The sequence below is a fragment of the Brassica napus genome, chromosome A6, assembly GCF_020379485.1.
Source record: "Brassica napus cultivar Da-Ae chromosome A6, Da-Ae, whole genome shotgun sequence".
Classification (NCBI taxonomy): Eukaryota; Viridiplantae; Streptophyta; class Magnoliopsida; order Brassicales; family Brassicaceae; genus Brassica; species Brassica napus.
The window spans coordinates 11410171-11422660 of NC_063439.1; the positions used below are offsets into that span (position 1 = coordinate 11410171).

Consider the following 12490-nt stretch of genomic DNA (forward strand, 5'->3'; position numbering starts at 1 on the left):
ACTCTTAACCCGGAAAGCTCAAAAATTTTAGTGAAGTCACTAAAAGTTTATTCTACACATAAGATTACAAACCTTTGCCTCTACATTTTAATATTAAGTTAGTCATTTATATTTATTTCAAAGCTTCTAATCAATAATATTGATAACATTAACTTCATTTCAAATATAATAACAGTTTCATATTATCTAGGGCAATTCTCTCGAATATACTTTTTAAAGTTTTTTTGTCACAAAAATAGATCTCAAAAAATAAAATGACCAAAATAGATTTTTTTATTTTGAAAATTTTAAATTTTTTAGTTTTTAAAATTTGAAATAATACCTCCAAAACCCCACTCCTTAACTCTATACCCTAAACTCTAATTCATAAACCATAAACCCTAAATTCTAAATCTTAAACCCAAAAACACACCCCTTAATAAAATATTTTGGTCATTTTGATATTTAGGGTCTATATTTATGATAAAAACTTTTTATACTATCCTAGAGAATTTTTTTATTATCTATTTGTCTGTCTTAAAATATTTTATTTATAATAAAACAAATTATTTCTTACTCATCACGTAAATCATTACTTTTTCAAAAATGGTAAAAAAACAATTAACAAATATATAAATAAGAGAGGATAGTAATTTTACAAAAGATTATAAAGTTGTGAAAAATATTAATTTTACAAAAATTATTAATTTTACAAAAAATTGATGTTAGTTGTCAGTATAATTAAACTAAAATAAACATCGAGAGAAAATAAATCATTATAGTTAAAAAGTATTATAGTTAGACAACGACAAATATATAATTTTAAAAATGAATAGTAAAATAAATATTTAAAAATAAACTACACATTTAAAATAAATTTTTATTAATAATTTATTTATTCGCCCGCCCGTAGGGCGGGTTTGCTCTAGTTCTATATATAATTATGATTCCATAGTTTCCTTTACTCAATACCATTCCCAAAATACTTTTATTGCAACGCAATAACCATAATAAAAATGATATCAATCCCAGACTATGCAAAAATTATTGTCGTAGCCTATTGGTTAAGGTTTAAAGACTTCTACACCCAGGTCTGGGGTTCAAATCCCAGACTATGCAAAATTTATTGCAGATTACAGGAAATCCAGGTTTCAAGTCCCGGAGAGAGCGGTTTATTAAACAATTATGCAGACTACAGAGGAAATGCTTGCAAGGGATCTTCAACATGGTGCAAGTACATCTGGTCAGGCGTGGATCTTCATAGGACGGCTCAGGTGATGCAGTTAGGCGTAGGTCTTCATAAGGCAGGTAGTATTGTCGGTTGTCGAATCGTCTATGTAATATTTCCTATATCATAATTGTAAGATCATAATAAATCAGCGTTAAAAAAAAATGATATCAATCAACTAACACAATCTGTTCTATTAAAACTAAAGTTTAAAATAATACTTGCCTATTTTGAAGTCGATTTTTACAAATTTTCATTCTCTTTTTGACTAATTATAACCAATTCATTTATTGTTTTCATTTAAGCAATGTTTTGAAAACCGGACGGGGCATTGACTCGGCAGCATAGCTAGGTCATTGGTCGGACCGGTTCAACTGGGTTTAAAATTTTAATTTAATTTTAGATTAAGTAACTATATATATGTATAATTATAAAATTCTGTTTTATAAAATTTTATATCATTGTTCGAATCTAAAAATAATATGAAAAATCCGAAACTTTAAAAAGTAAAATGAAATATAATGAAAAATAATTAATTTAGATAGATATTTTAAAAATATGAATTTTTAGGAATTTTTTTAAACAAATGCAAAATTTTAATATTTTTTACTTGAATTTGAGAAAACCGAGTTTCAATATTGAACCGGTCACCGGTTTTACCGAGTTTCACCGATTTTTGACCAGGTTTGCTGCTTTACTTCAAATCCGGTTTTTAGTACAACCCGGAACCGGTTAGAAGGCCGAGTCACGGTCTGACCGACCGGTCCGGTTTTCAAAACACTGCATTTAAGTGTTTTATTACATTTTTACATTCATTTTTCACTTTTCCAAACTACTTTATTAATTGTATTTACCATAATAATTTGATGTCATTTATTTTTTGTATTAACCATAATAATTTCACGTGTTGAAATGAAATTGCTCCAGTAGTGATAAGAATTCAAATCTGTTAATAAAAATTGTTTTAATTTTTTACATAATCAGTTAGACATGGGCATCCATATATGCGTTCAGATACATATCGATTTTTGCTGAAATTGAGTTTTTTGATTTTAAAATTAAACTATGTCCAGTTATTATAAATTTCTAGACATGGTTCTATTTGGATTCTTACGGATTCGGGTAAGTTTGTATGAAGCTAAAAATATCTAAATAACTTATATACTTAAAAGTGTCATTAAACAGTTTATAAAAATGTTAATGTAAGTATCAAATCTGCGGGCCAAGCTCTAGTTTTCTATTATTTTGTATGTACTAATCTGTTGACTTGTCTTTACCCAATCTGTTTGGTAGTAACGGCGATGCAATTATTTATTGTTGTACTATAAACTACAAGTGGTATTGACTTTTCATAATTAAATGGATAACAAACGATATTTTAAGCCTTAAATCAATCAGCAGATATTTAGCCTTATCCTTCCACGTTTCAAAACACAATTGCATTCCACTCAAAACGTATAGGCACGCCAAAAACAGAGGATCATAGCCGTAATTAAAAAAGATTAGATTTTTTTGTCTCTCACTATCATAGCCGAACGAGAGCAAAAGGGACAATCAGGAAGCCCACTCCGCGTCTTTTCTTGATAAAGATTCTTCGAGAATCGAAACCGAAAGCACAAAAGAGGGTTATCTAGAATTACATATTTACCAAAAAAAACCATCTTCCTTCTGTATCGATCATCGAATTGGGGTGTGGAAATATCTTCTCTTCTAAAAAGGAAAAAGCATCAAACTTTTCTTTGCTTCTGATCTTCTTCTTCTTCTCGCTGGAAATTGACGTTCCATGGCAAGAGTGTCGTTCAAGGATTCTCTGAAAGCTCTCGAAGCTGATATCCAACACGCTAACACTGTGTAAGCCCTCTTAATTTCTTTGCTTTCGCCATCCAAAGTGTTGATTTTTTTTTATTGCTGTGAAAATCTTTATCTTTATCACGCTGAGCTTTCAAGTTTTGTTTCTTTGATTTTTTTTTGTCTGAAATTATTCTTCTGTGTTCGTACAGAGGAGCTCGGAGATGGTACGGCTTGTTTTGTAGTCGAATTAGGGTTTAATCTGGGTCCCAAACAGTAAAGATATAATAAGAAGTAAGGATAAGTTAACAACCCATATCAATGATGTAATTCAACGAAATTGGATAATGAAGTCATTCTTTTTGGGAGTCTTGTCTAAAAACAATACGAGTGTTGACCCTCCAAGTTGGACAAAGTCTTTGGCTTTTGATGTTCTCATTTGATTCTGATGCTAGTCTAACTGAGCTAAAAGTTTCTTTCCTCATCTGAGCTGAAAATGTGTTTTGAGTTGTTTTAGTGTGTTGCTATGATAAAGCTGTTATGTCTTCTATTTGGTCACATCTGAGCTCTGATGTTTGATCCGATCAATACTTGAGTTAAGCGTGTGGTTTTCATCAAGTCAGGTTTGTTATGTGATGGTGCTTATGCATAATGTCACTGTTTCTTTTTTTCTTCTGAATGAATAAACAGTGCTTTGGATTATCCTCGGGAGAAGGATGGAGCTCGTGTTCAGATGAGGCTATCTTACAACCCGGCAGCTCAGTTTTTACTCTTTCTCGTCCAATGGACTGATTGCCACCTTGCCGGTGCACTCGGTTTGCTCAGAGTTCTCATTTACATGGTACATTCTTTCCTTTCCTTCTTCTCTAGAGTGATTGTTTGAGTAAATCCTTTCAACTGCATCAGACCTATGCGGATGGGAAGACCACAATGTCGGTTTACGAGAGAAAAACCAGTATTAAAGATTTCTATGGTAATGTTTATTCAAGTGTAACAAGTTAGTTTGATATCCCTTATGGGTTTTCCCTTATTGTGTAACAGCTGTGATATTTCCCTCGCTGTTGCAACTAGAAAGAGGTATCACAGACATCGATGACCGCAAACAGAAAGAGGTATGCAAAGTACGGTACAGAAACAAAGAGGAGATCGAAAGAGTAAAGCTCTCGGAGATTGACATGGAGTGCGGTATATGTATGGAGATGAACAGCATGGTTGTTCTACCCAATTGTACACATTCTTTATGCATCAAGTGTTACCGTGACTGGTAAGGAGGCCATTCTTTATTGAGTGAGTTTCTTCTCTGCATGGTTCAATCATTATAACAAGGTGTTTTTTTGTTGCAGGCATGGGAGGTCAGAGTCATGCCCTTTCTGCAGGGACAGTCTGAAGAGAGTAAACTCAGGAGACTTGTGGATGTTGATGGAGAGATCAGATACGGTCAGTCTCCATACGGTGGAGAGGGAGAATAAGAAGAGGCTGTTTGTGTACATAGAGAAGCTAACTCTAGTGGTTCCAGATCAAGTGTTTGCTTCTTCTCCTTATGATTGCCATGTCAAGTGAATAATAAGAAGAGGAAGAAGAGCTTTTATATAAAAGCCAAAACCGGTTCTGGTAAACTTTTATATGAATGTATATAATGTTTTAGAGTAGTAGTAACTAGTAAGTAATAATATATATATAGTAACCATTCTCTTGGGGAAGTCCATATCTACTTGCTTTTGGCTTTTGGTTCCCAAACTGTGTTATTTCTGTTGTGTACATTCATCATGACTCTAAACCTTTTCTTTGTGGAATGGCGCTTTCAATCACACAACTAATCCACACTCTGTTATCTTCTCTGGGAGTTATATTTGTAATTAATTGATCCGGTTTAGCTTGATCATCAGCTACAACACATGCATGATATGAAAAGCGAGAAAAAAAAACAGAAGGACGAGAAACACACATCTACTAAGGTGGCGACTGATTTTCCTGCTATCACCCGCAAACGCAGCTTTTGCAGTTGGTAGCAGTTGTCGGCGGTTTGCAACAATCACTCAAATCGCTCTTAACCGTTTCAAACCGCTCCGAATCTCATAAATTCAAAAGCTGGCTCCAGCTAGCATTTGCGGTTGCGGGAGAGTAAAATTTTTTTTTTTTCAAAACAATATATATACAAAAATAAAAATATTTAATAAAAAATTTAAAATTGAAATTATGAAAATATTAAAATATATCTATTATATTTTAATTAATATTATAAAATTTTATAATAAAAACAATTTCAATAAATTTTCAAAAATTAAAATTATAACTTTCTAAATATAAATTTTATATTTATTATAATTTTATGATTTTTGATATTTTTATAATTATATTAAATATAAATATTATTAATTTATTATTTGACTGTTACCGTATTTGGTAGTTAACCAGTCATAAGTCACCCGCAAACGCACCAATTTTTAATCTTTTAAAACCGCTAAAAACTACAATTGTCCGCATCCACAAACTTCGCAACCGCAACCGCTGCGTTTGAACCAGTCATGCCCTAAGAAGATATTGGTCCCAACCAAACGAGAACACGACCCAATAAACTTACCAGCTAATTTCAAAATACATTTGAAAAGGTATGAGAATCCATATATAAAAGAAAAAGGCCCTAAACTAACTTCAAAAGTTCATAAAGATCTGAAACGGTCACACAAATGGTTCTTCAATTGTGAGATTTCTCATGCTTTTCTTTTCTAAGCTGTAATAGAAAAGCCGAAAGGGAGTACCAGACAGTTTGGTTGGAACCAGACAAATCTAAAAGAGATGTATCAATGACCTTCAAGTCAAGACGAGTGGAAAATGTATTCAGGCAAAAGAAACGTATGCAAAGACCATTCCTCTTTCTCAGCATCTTCCACAACCCACAATCTAAAACGACCCTGGTGACTAGGTATGAGACCTGTGTGGACATGCATGCAACGCACATAACATGTCTCCAACCTCCTCCCAATAGCGCAACTCTTGTGCTCCTGCTCCCATAACTTGAGAAAAAAACCCACCTTAACCTATTGGAATTTGGGAATGTTCCTTTATAGAGACTCCTCTCGGCCCAGATAAAACAATTTGGGGCCCAGTACGGGTCAGTTGATTATAAAACCCGACCCGCTCAGGTAATCCCTCTTTCCAACTAACTAACTCAGCTTAGGGTTTGTTTCTCTCATTCTGGAGGATGAATCCATTGACGCAGATAAAGTGGACACAGGCTATAAACGCCAAGGAATCAGATCTAGGGATCTCGGAAGAGGCCTCGTGGCATTCCAAGTACAAAAACTCTGCTTATATCTACGCCGGAGGCTTAGCTTTCGATCTCACAGAGGGTGATCTCCTCGCCGTCTTCGCACAGTAAGTGCTTCCTGATTCAGAATCTTCGTAGGTTTTGGTTTTGATGAGTTTGTATTTCTTGTGGATTTGTAGATATGGTGAAGTCGTTGATGTCAATCTTATCAGAGACAAGGGCACTGGAAAATCAAAGGGTTTTGCTTTTCTTGCTTATGAGGATCAAAGAAGCACCATTCTCGCTGTTGGTTCGTTCTCTCCCTTTAATTAATTCTTGTACACTGGTTTCTAATTCTACTTACACTGTGATTTTGAAATTGCAGATAATCTGAATGGAGCTCAGGTCTTGGGGAGGACCATCAAGGTGGACCATTGTAGCAAATACACTAAGCGAGAGGAGGAAGACGAAGACACGCGACAGCACAACAGAGAGGCACGTGGTGTCTGCAGAGCTTTTCAGAGAGGAGACTGTACTCGTGGTGATTCTTGTAAATTCTCCCACGACGAGAAAGTAAGTTGACATTCACCCTCATATATACAATATGCTTTTGAACTTTCTTGTTATTCACATTTTGTTTTCTTTCACTCTTTTGTTATGGACAGAGAGCTGCAAATACTGGTTGGGGTCATGAAGAGGATAGAAGCGCCAAGTGGGATCATGACAAGTTTAATGGTCCCAACAAGGGTGGTGGCCATCGAGGAGACTTCCAACCTGATGCGAATTACAGAGGAAAGGGTCGTGGAGAAAGAGATAGAGTGGACAGGGAGCCAAGGTCTAGAGATTCTTACGATAGGAGGGAACAAAAGAGATCAGGACGTCTTGATGATTCGCAATATACAAGACACGCTGCTGAAAATGATTATGCAAGGGACGACAAGAGATCCAGAACACACGATATGGAGAAATCGAAGGAAAGATCTAGAAGGGATTATAACGACAGGGAAGGAGAAGGTTCAAGTCGGCAATCGGGGAAAGATAGTGATTATTCGAGCAGGGATGCTCGCCGTCGCTAAAGGGATATACAATGAGATGTGTTGTTCTTTACAAGAGAGTTGGTTATATTAAACTGCTTCGTCCTTTTACCGTCATTCTATGTTTGTTGTGACACCCTAGACTTGTTGATTACTTAACTGTTTGGAGTGAATGAAGTCGTTTATGGTTCACTTGCACTTTGCTATTGTTGTTAGTGGCTTTAGTGACCTGTGTTTACAGACTCATGTCTTCCACAGGAACGAATGACTCTGGCTTTCCTTGTAACATATGGATTTATGCAACTCTTGATGTTCCTGTCATTAACCAAATTAGCGAGGTAAATCGCTTATTCGTCCTAATTCTTATTGACTTGGTCTACAAAGAAAATTTTATGAAATATGAATTAATGTATTAGATAGTGATATTTATTGTTTTCTTCTGCTAGCCTGCTAGGTGTGATTAAGAGTTCTTTGAATAAACTGTGATTAAGCTATTGATTTTTATTGTGTTTACTGAAAACAATAAGCAAGTTGGTGAAAAGTAAAATCATTGATGTGATGGTCATTGCTAAGAACTTGACAAACATTCGTCGGCTATATTTTATAAGGCTGGTCGATTTTACTAGTGTTAATTAATCGAGTTTTCTCTATGTCTGATCAGAGCCTGACCGTTGACTTTGACGAAATGAAGCAGTTAATCAATTAGCCCGAGAAAAAGTCATAGCTCTATTCTACATGGAGGGTCAAAGCCAATGAGCGTTGAGAATAATCTGCCTACCCATGGCCCATGGTGTATGTAGAATATCCTCACTCTATCTGACAGTTTCTGAAAGCTAGTTATGCTATATATATATATTCCTCATAATTGCATAGGGATCCTCCATATGGCATATGCTAATGCTTTTTCTTTGCTTATAATCTCAATTAACAATCATCCTGGTTCTGAAAGGAGAAAATATTTTTTACTCCCCATGGGTTTTACATTTAGGGTCATGAGGCTGATTGTTGTATCTGCTTTCCTTGTCATTGTGCCATTTGAACATATAGATATGCTCTGTGCTCAAACAGTCAGATTGACGGAGGAGACTGATAAACAAGCATTGCTAGAGTTCAAGTCACAAGTTTCAGAAACAAGTAGAGTCGTGTTGGACTCGTGGAATGACTCCCTGCCTCTATGTATGTGGACTGGAGTCAGGTGCGGCTCAAAACACAGAAGAGTAACCGGAGTGGACCTAGGAGGACTGAAGCTAACTGGTGTTGTCTCTCCCTTTGTCGGTAACCTCTCATTTCTAAGATCACTGAATCTTGCAGACAACTTTTTCCGTGGTGCCATCCCTCTTGAGGTTGGAAACTTGTTCAGGCTTCAATATTTCAACATGAGCAATAATCTTCTTGGTGGGGCTATCCCGGTTGTTCTTTCTAACTGTTCTAGCCTCTCGTCCCTTGATTTATCATCAAATCATCTTGAACAAGGCGTGCCTTCTGAGTTTGGTTCCTTGTCTAAGCTTGTCCTTCTGTCTCTTGGTAGAAACAATCTAACAGGGAAGTTCCCTGCCTCATTGAGAAACCTGACATCACTCCAGATGCTCGACATCATATATAACCAAATGGATGGAGAGATCCCAGGGGGCATAGCTAGCCTGAAACAGATGGTGTTCTTCCGAATAGCATTGAACAAGTTTACAGGTGTGTTCCCTCTTCCAATTTACAATATGTCCTCTCTAGTATTCCTGTCTATCACCGGCAACAGTTTCGCCGGCTCCCTTAGACCTGACTTTGGTTCTCTTCTCCCGAACCTTCAAATACTATACATGGGGATAAATAATTTCACCGGTTCTATTCCGGAGTCACTTTCCAATATTTCAAATCTTCAACAGCTTGACATTCCATCTAACCATCTCACCGGAAAGATACCATTGAGTTTTGGGAAACTTCGGAATTTATTAAGGCTAGGCCTTAATAACAACTCTCTGGGAAGCTACTCTTCTGGTGATCTTGATTTTCTTGGTGCAATGGCTAACTGCACTCAGTTGCAGTACTTGAATGTTGGTATGAATAAACTGGGCGGTCAGCTGCCTATGTCCATCGCCAATCTCTCCACCCAGTTAACCGAGCTCTCCCTTGGCATCAATTTCATATCTGGAAGTATTCCTCATGGCATTGCGAATTTAGTACGCCTTCAAGCGTTAGACATGGGAGAAAATTTGCTGACAGGCAAACTTCCTCCCTCCTTCGGAGAACTTTCTGAATTGAGAAAAGTCTTGCTCTATTCGAATCAACTGTCGGGAGAGATACCATCTTCCTTGGGCAATATCACTTGGCTAACGTACCTCTATCTGATAAACAACACTTTTGAAGGAAGCATCCCTTCAAGTCTTGGACGCTGCAGCTACCTTCTAGACCTGAACCTCGGGACTAACAAGCTGAATGGCAGCATACCCCATGAGCTTATGGAGCTTCCGTCTCTCATCATCTTAAATGTCTCTTTTAACTCGTTGGTTGGCCCTTTGAGAGAAGACGTTGGAAACCTTAAGTTTCTGCTTGGTCTAGACGTTTCGTACAACAAACTGTCAGGACAGATTCCACGCTCCTTGGGGAATTGTCTCTCACTAGAATATCTTTGGCTGCAAGGTAATTCATTTGTTGGTTCTATTCCAGATATGAGAAGGTTGACTGGCCTCAGGTTCCTTGATCTGTCCAAGAACAATCTCTCTGGCACGATACCTAAATATTTGGCAAACTTTTCCAAGCTACAGAATCTGAATCTCTCTATGAACAAATTCGAAGGAGCTGTGCCAACAGAAGGAATATTTGGTAATACCAGTGCAATGTCGATCGTTGGCAACATAAACCTCTGTGGAGGCATCCCATCATTACTGCTTGAGCCGTGCTCTGTAGAATTACCAGGAAAGCATTCGTCGTCAGTCAAAAAGATAATCGCCATTTGTGTCAGTTCAGGTATAGCATCTCTTTTGCTGTTGTCTCTGTCTGTGTTTTATATATGCCGGTACAAACAGAGGATGAAGAACGTCAGGGGTAACAACAATGAGAATGATCGGTCTCTCTCCCCTGTGAAGTCATTTTATGAAAAGATAAGCTACGATGAGCTTTACAAGATAACCGGTGGCTTCTCTTCCAGCAATTTGATTGGGTCTGGTAACTTTGGGGCTGTGTATAAAGGATTTCTTGGGTCCAAGAACAAGATCGTTGCCATAAAAGTTTTGAATCTCAGCAAACGTGGAGCTGCAAAGAGCTTCATGGCAGAATGTGAAGCACTAGGATGTGTGAGGCATCGCAATCTTGTGAAGTTGGTTACTGTCTGTTCGAGTGTGGATTCTGAAGGAAATGGTTTCAGAGCTCTAGTTTATGAGTTCATGGCTAATGGAAACTTGGACATGTGGCTGCACCCGGAAGAATCTGACGGTCCATCGAGAAGAACCCTGACCCTTTTGGAAAGACTCAACATTGCTATAGATGTTGCTTCGGCTCTGGTTTATCTTCATACTTATTCTCAGTTTCCAGTAGCCCACTGTGATCTTAAGCCAAGCAATATTCTTCTAGATGAAGATTTAACTGCTCATGTAAGTGACTTTGGTTTGGCCCGACTCCTCCTGAAATTCGATCGTGAATCGTTTCATATGAAGTTCAGCTCGACGGCTGTTCGTGGGACCATCGGATATGCTGCACCAGGTATGTTTGTACTTCAGATTAAAACAACGTGATATCATTCGATCTCATTGTAGTTAATTATTGAACTTGTAGAATATGGAATGGGAGGTCATCCATCGATAGTGGGAGATGTGTACAGCTTTGGAATCCTCCTGTTGGAAATGTTTACAGGAAAAAGGCCCACGGATGAGTTATTCGTGGACGGTCTAACTCTCCATGGCTTTACCAAATCAGCATTATTGCAGGAACGAAGAGCAGTAGATATAACAGACCAATCTGTTCTCTGTGGTGCATATGATCCGGTTCTTGGAGTCGAAATGGTGGAATGCTTGTCCCAGCTTGTGTATAAGGTGGGAGTCAGGTGTTCAGAAGAATCACCGGTGAACCGGATATCGATGGCTGAGGCCTTAAGAAAGCTGGTCTCTGTCAGAGACATGTTGATTGAAGACGGTAAGACCCTTTAGGTGACAAAGGCGTCTATCTTTTCACCCGAGTTGTAGTGCAAGAGATTGTGAAAAGGCGAAAAGATAATAGGTATGTATACAGCAATATAATTATGTTAAAACATTTCACTGCACACAAATAAGTATATGCATCTATATATATGTAATATGTAATATTTGTTCAATACATATACATTTATCTTGTTTGTATGAATTTGCGAGTGATCTAGTGAATATTTTTCCTATTTAACTATTGTACGCTTGTATGCTGCCCTTGTTGTGTGCAATGAGAACTATATTAGGCAATTACACCATCCTAGGAACTGTTTCTGTCAAAGTTCTGATACTTTTATGTGAAAATGTCATTACGGGTAGAAACCTTGTCAAACTAGATGACTATTGTTTTGAGGTTTAACGTTGGAGGTGATACGTATATTAGTTTATGTCTAATTTCCTAATTACTGTCACAGACTCATAGCCAATACACTCATTGTGATCTCGCTCCACAACCCAACGATTTTGATTCTTGCTCAACTTTAGCTCTGCAGGTCCAAAATCAACCATAGTTTTCAATTCTTGCTTTCAGAATAAATCCTAATCTCTATACCTTTACTAGATCCATTCATCTTCACGACTATAGTCTATAGTCTGTTATGTTAAAGCTCTAGTTAATTTCATTATCATTTAAGTATGTCTTTATGGAGTACGTTAAAGAGTTAAGTGTACAGCTTTGGACTCTTGCTGCTGTCCATGTCACTTGGTAAGAAGTATCCGAGTAGAGGATTATTTCAATCTTCTATGTATATATCTGAGCATATTTTACATAATTAAGTCAATGCTCTCAAACCGTGAACCTTCATCGTCATTGATGAGCCAACAGAACGAGGTTTTGCAAATATTTTATCACCGCCAACTTCTGTTGACCGTTGGTTGCTTCCTCTCACAGGTTTTGTTTCCTTAAAATATTATTTCTCTTTAATTAATTATTCTCTTATTATTGATGCATGGATGTTGATTCTTTGATTGAGATGGTACTTTTTTTAAATCTAACTGTCAATTTTCTTTGCTTACTTTACCCCTTCTTGGGGGTACAAAAAGAATA

At 37.0% G+C, this 12490-nt stretch overlaps 3 protein-coding genes across 7 annotated transcripts; all 3 read left to right on the plus strand.

Annotated features, from left to right (window-relative positions):
• Positions 1 to 2645: 2645 nt before the first annotated feature.
• Positions 2646 to 4803, plus strand: LOC106371357 (E3 ubiquitin-protein ligase AIRP2). Of its 2 annotated transcripts, XM_048782675.1 has the most exons (6): positions 2717 to 3058; positions 3208 to 3222; positions 3686 to 3836; positions 3902 to 3968; positions 4037 to 4259; positions 4339 to 4803. In XM_048782675.1, exons 1-6 carry the CDS (start codon positions 2991 to 2993, stop codon positions 4553 to 4555), a joined length of 741 nt encoding a protein of 246 aa, XP_048638632.1. In that variant the 5' UTR covers positions 2717 to 2990; the 3' UTR covers positions 4556 to 4803. The 2 variants fall into 2 exon arrangements, with proteins under 2 accessions (XP_013666873.2, XP_048638632.1); XM_013811419.3 differs by lacking the exon at positions 3208 to 3222 and having other exon boundaries at positions 2646 to 3058.
• Positions 4804 to 6138: 1335 nt separating this feature from the next.
• On the plus strand, positions 6139 to 7468 carry LOC106371356 (zinc finger CCCH domain-containing protein 42). The gene is made up of 4 exons (XM_013811418.3): positions 6139 to 6370; positions 6443 to 6552; positions 6628 to 6815; positions 6908 to 7468. The coding sequence occupies exons 1-4, from the start codon at positions 6198 to 6200 to the stop codon at positions 7316 to 7318; spliced, it is 882 nt and encodes a 293-aa protein (XP_013666872.1). The 5' UTR covers positions 6139 to 6197; the 3' UTR covers positions 7319 to 7468.
• LOC106371353 (putative receptor-like protein kinase At3g47110) lies at positions 7386 to 11641 on the plus strand. Of its 4 annotated transcripts, XM_022687441.2 has the most exons (4): positions 7386 to 7614; positions 7938 to 8068; positions 8324 to 10966; positions 11039 to 11641. In XM_022687441.2, the coding sequence occupies exons 2-4, from the start codon at positions 8029 to 8031 to the stop codon at positions 11407 to 11409; spliced, it is 3054 nt and encodes a 1017-aa protein (XP_022543162.1). In that variant the 5' UTR covers positions 7386 to 7614; positions 7938 to 8028; the 3' UTR covers positions 11410 to 11641. The 4 variants fall into 4 exon arrangements, with proteins under 4 accessions (XP_022543162.1, XP_013666870.1, XP_048638633.1 ...); XM_013811416.3 differs by lacking the exon at positions 7938 to 8068 and having other exon boundaries at positions 7433 to 7614; XM_048782676.1 differs by having other exon boundaries at positions 7548 to 7614; positions 7938 to 10966; positions 11020 to 11236.
• The last annotated feature ends 849 nt before the right edge of the window (positions 11642 to 12490 follow it).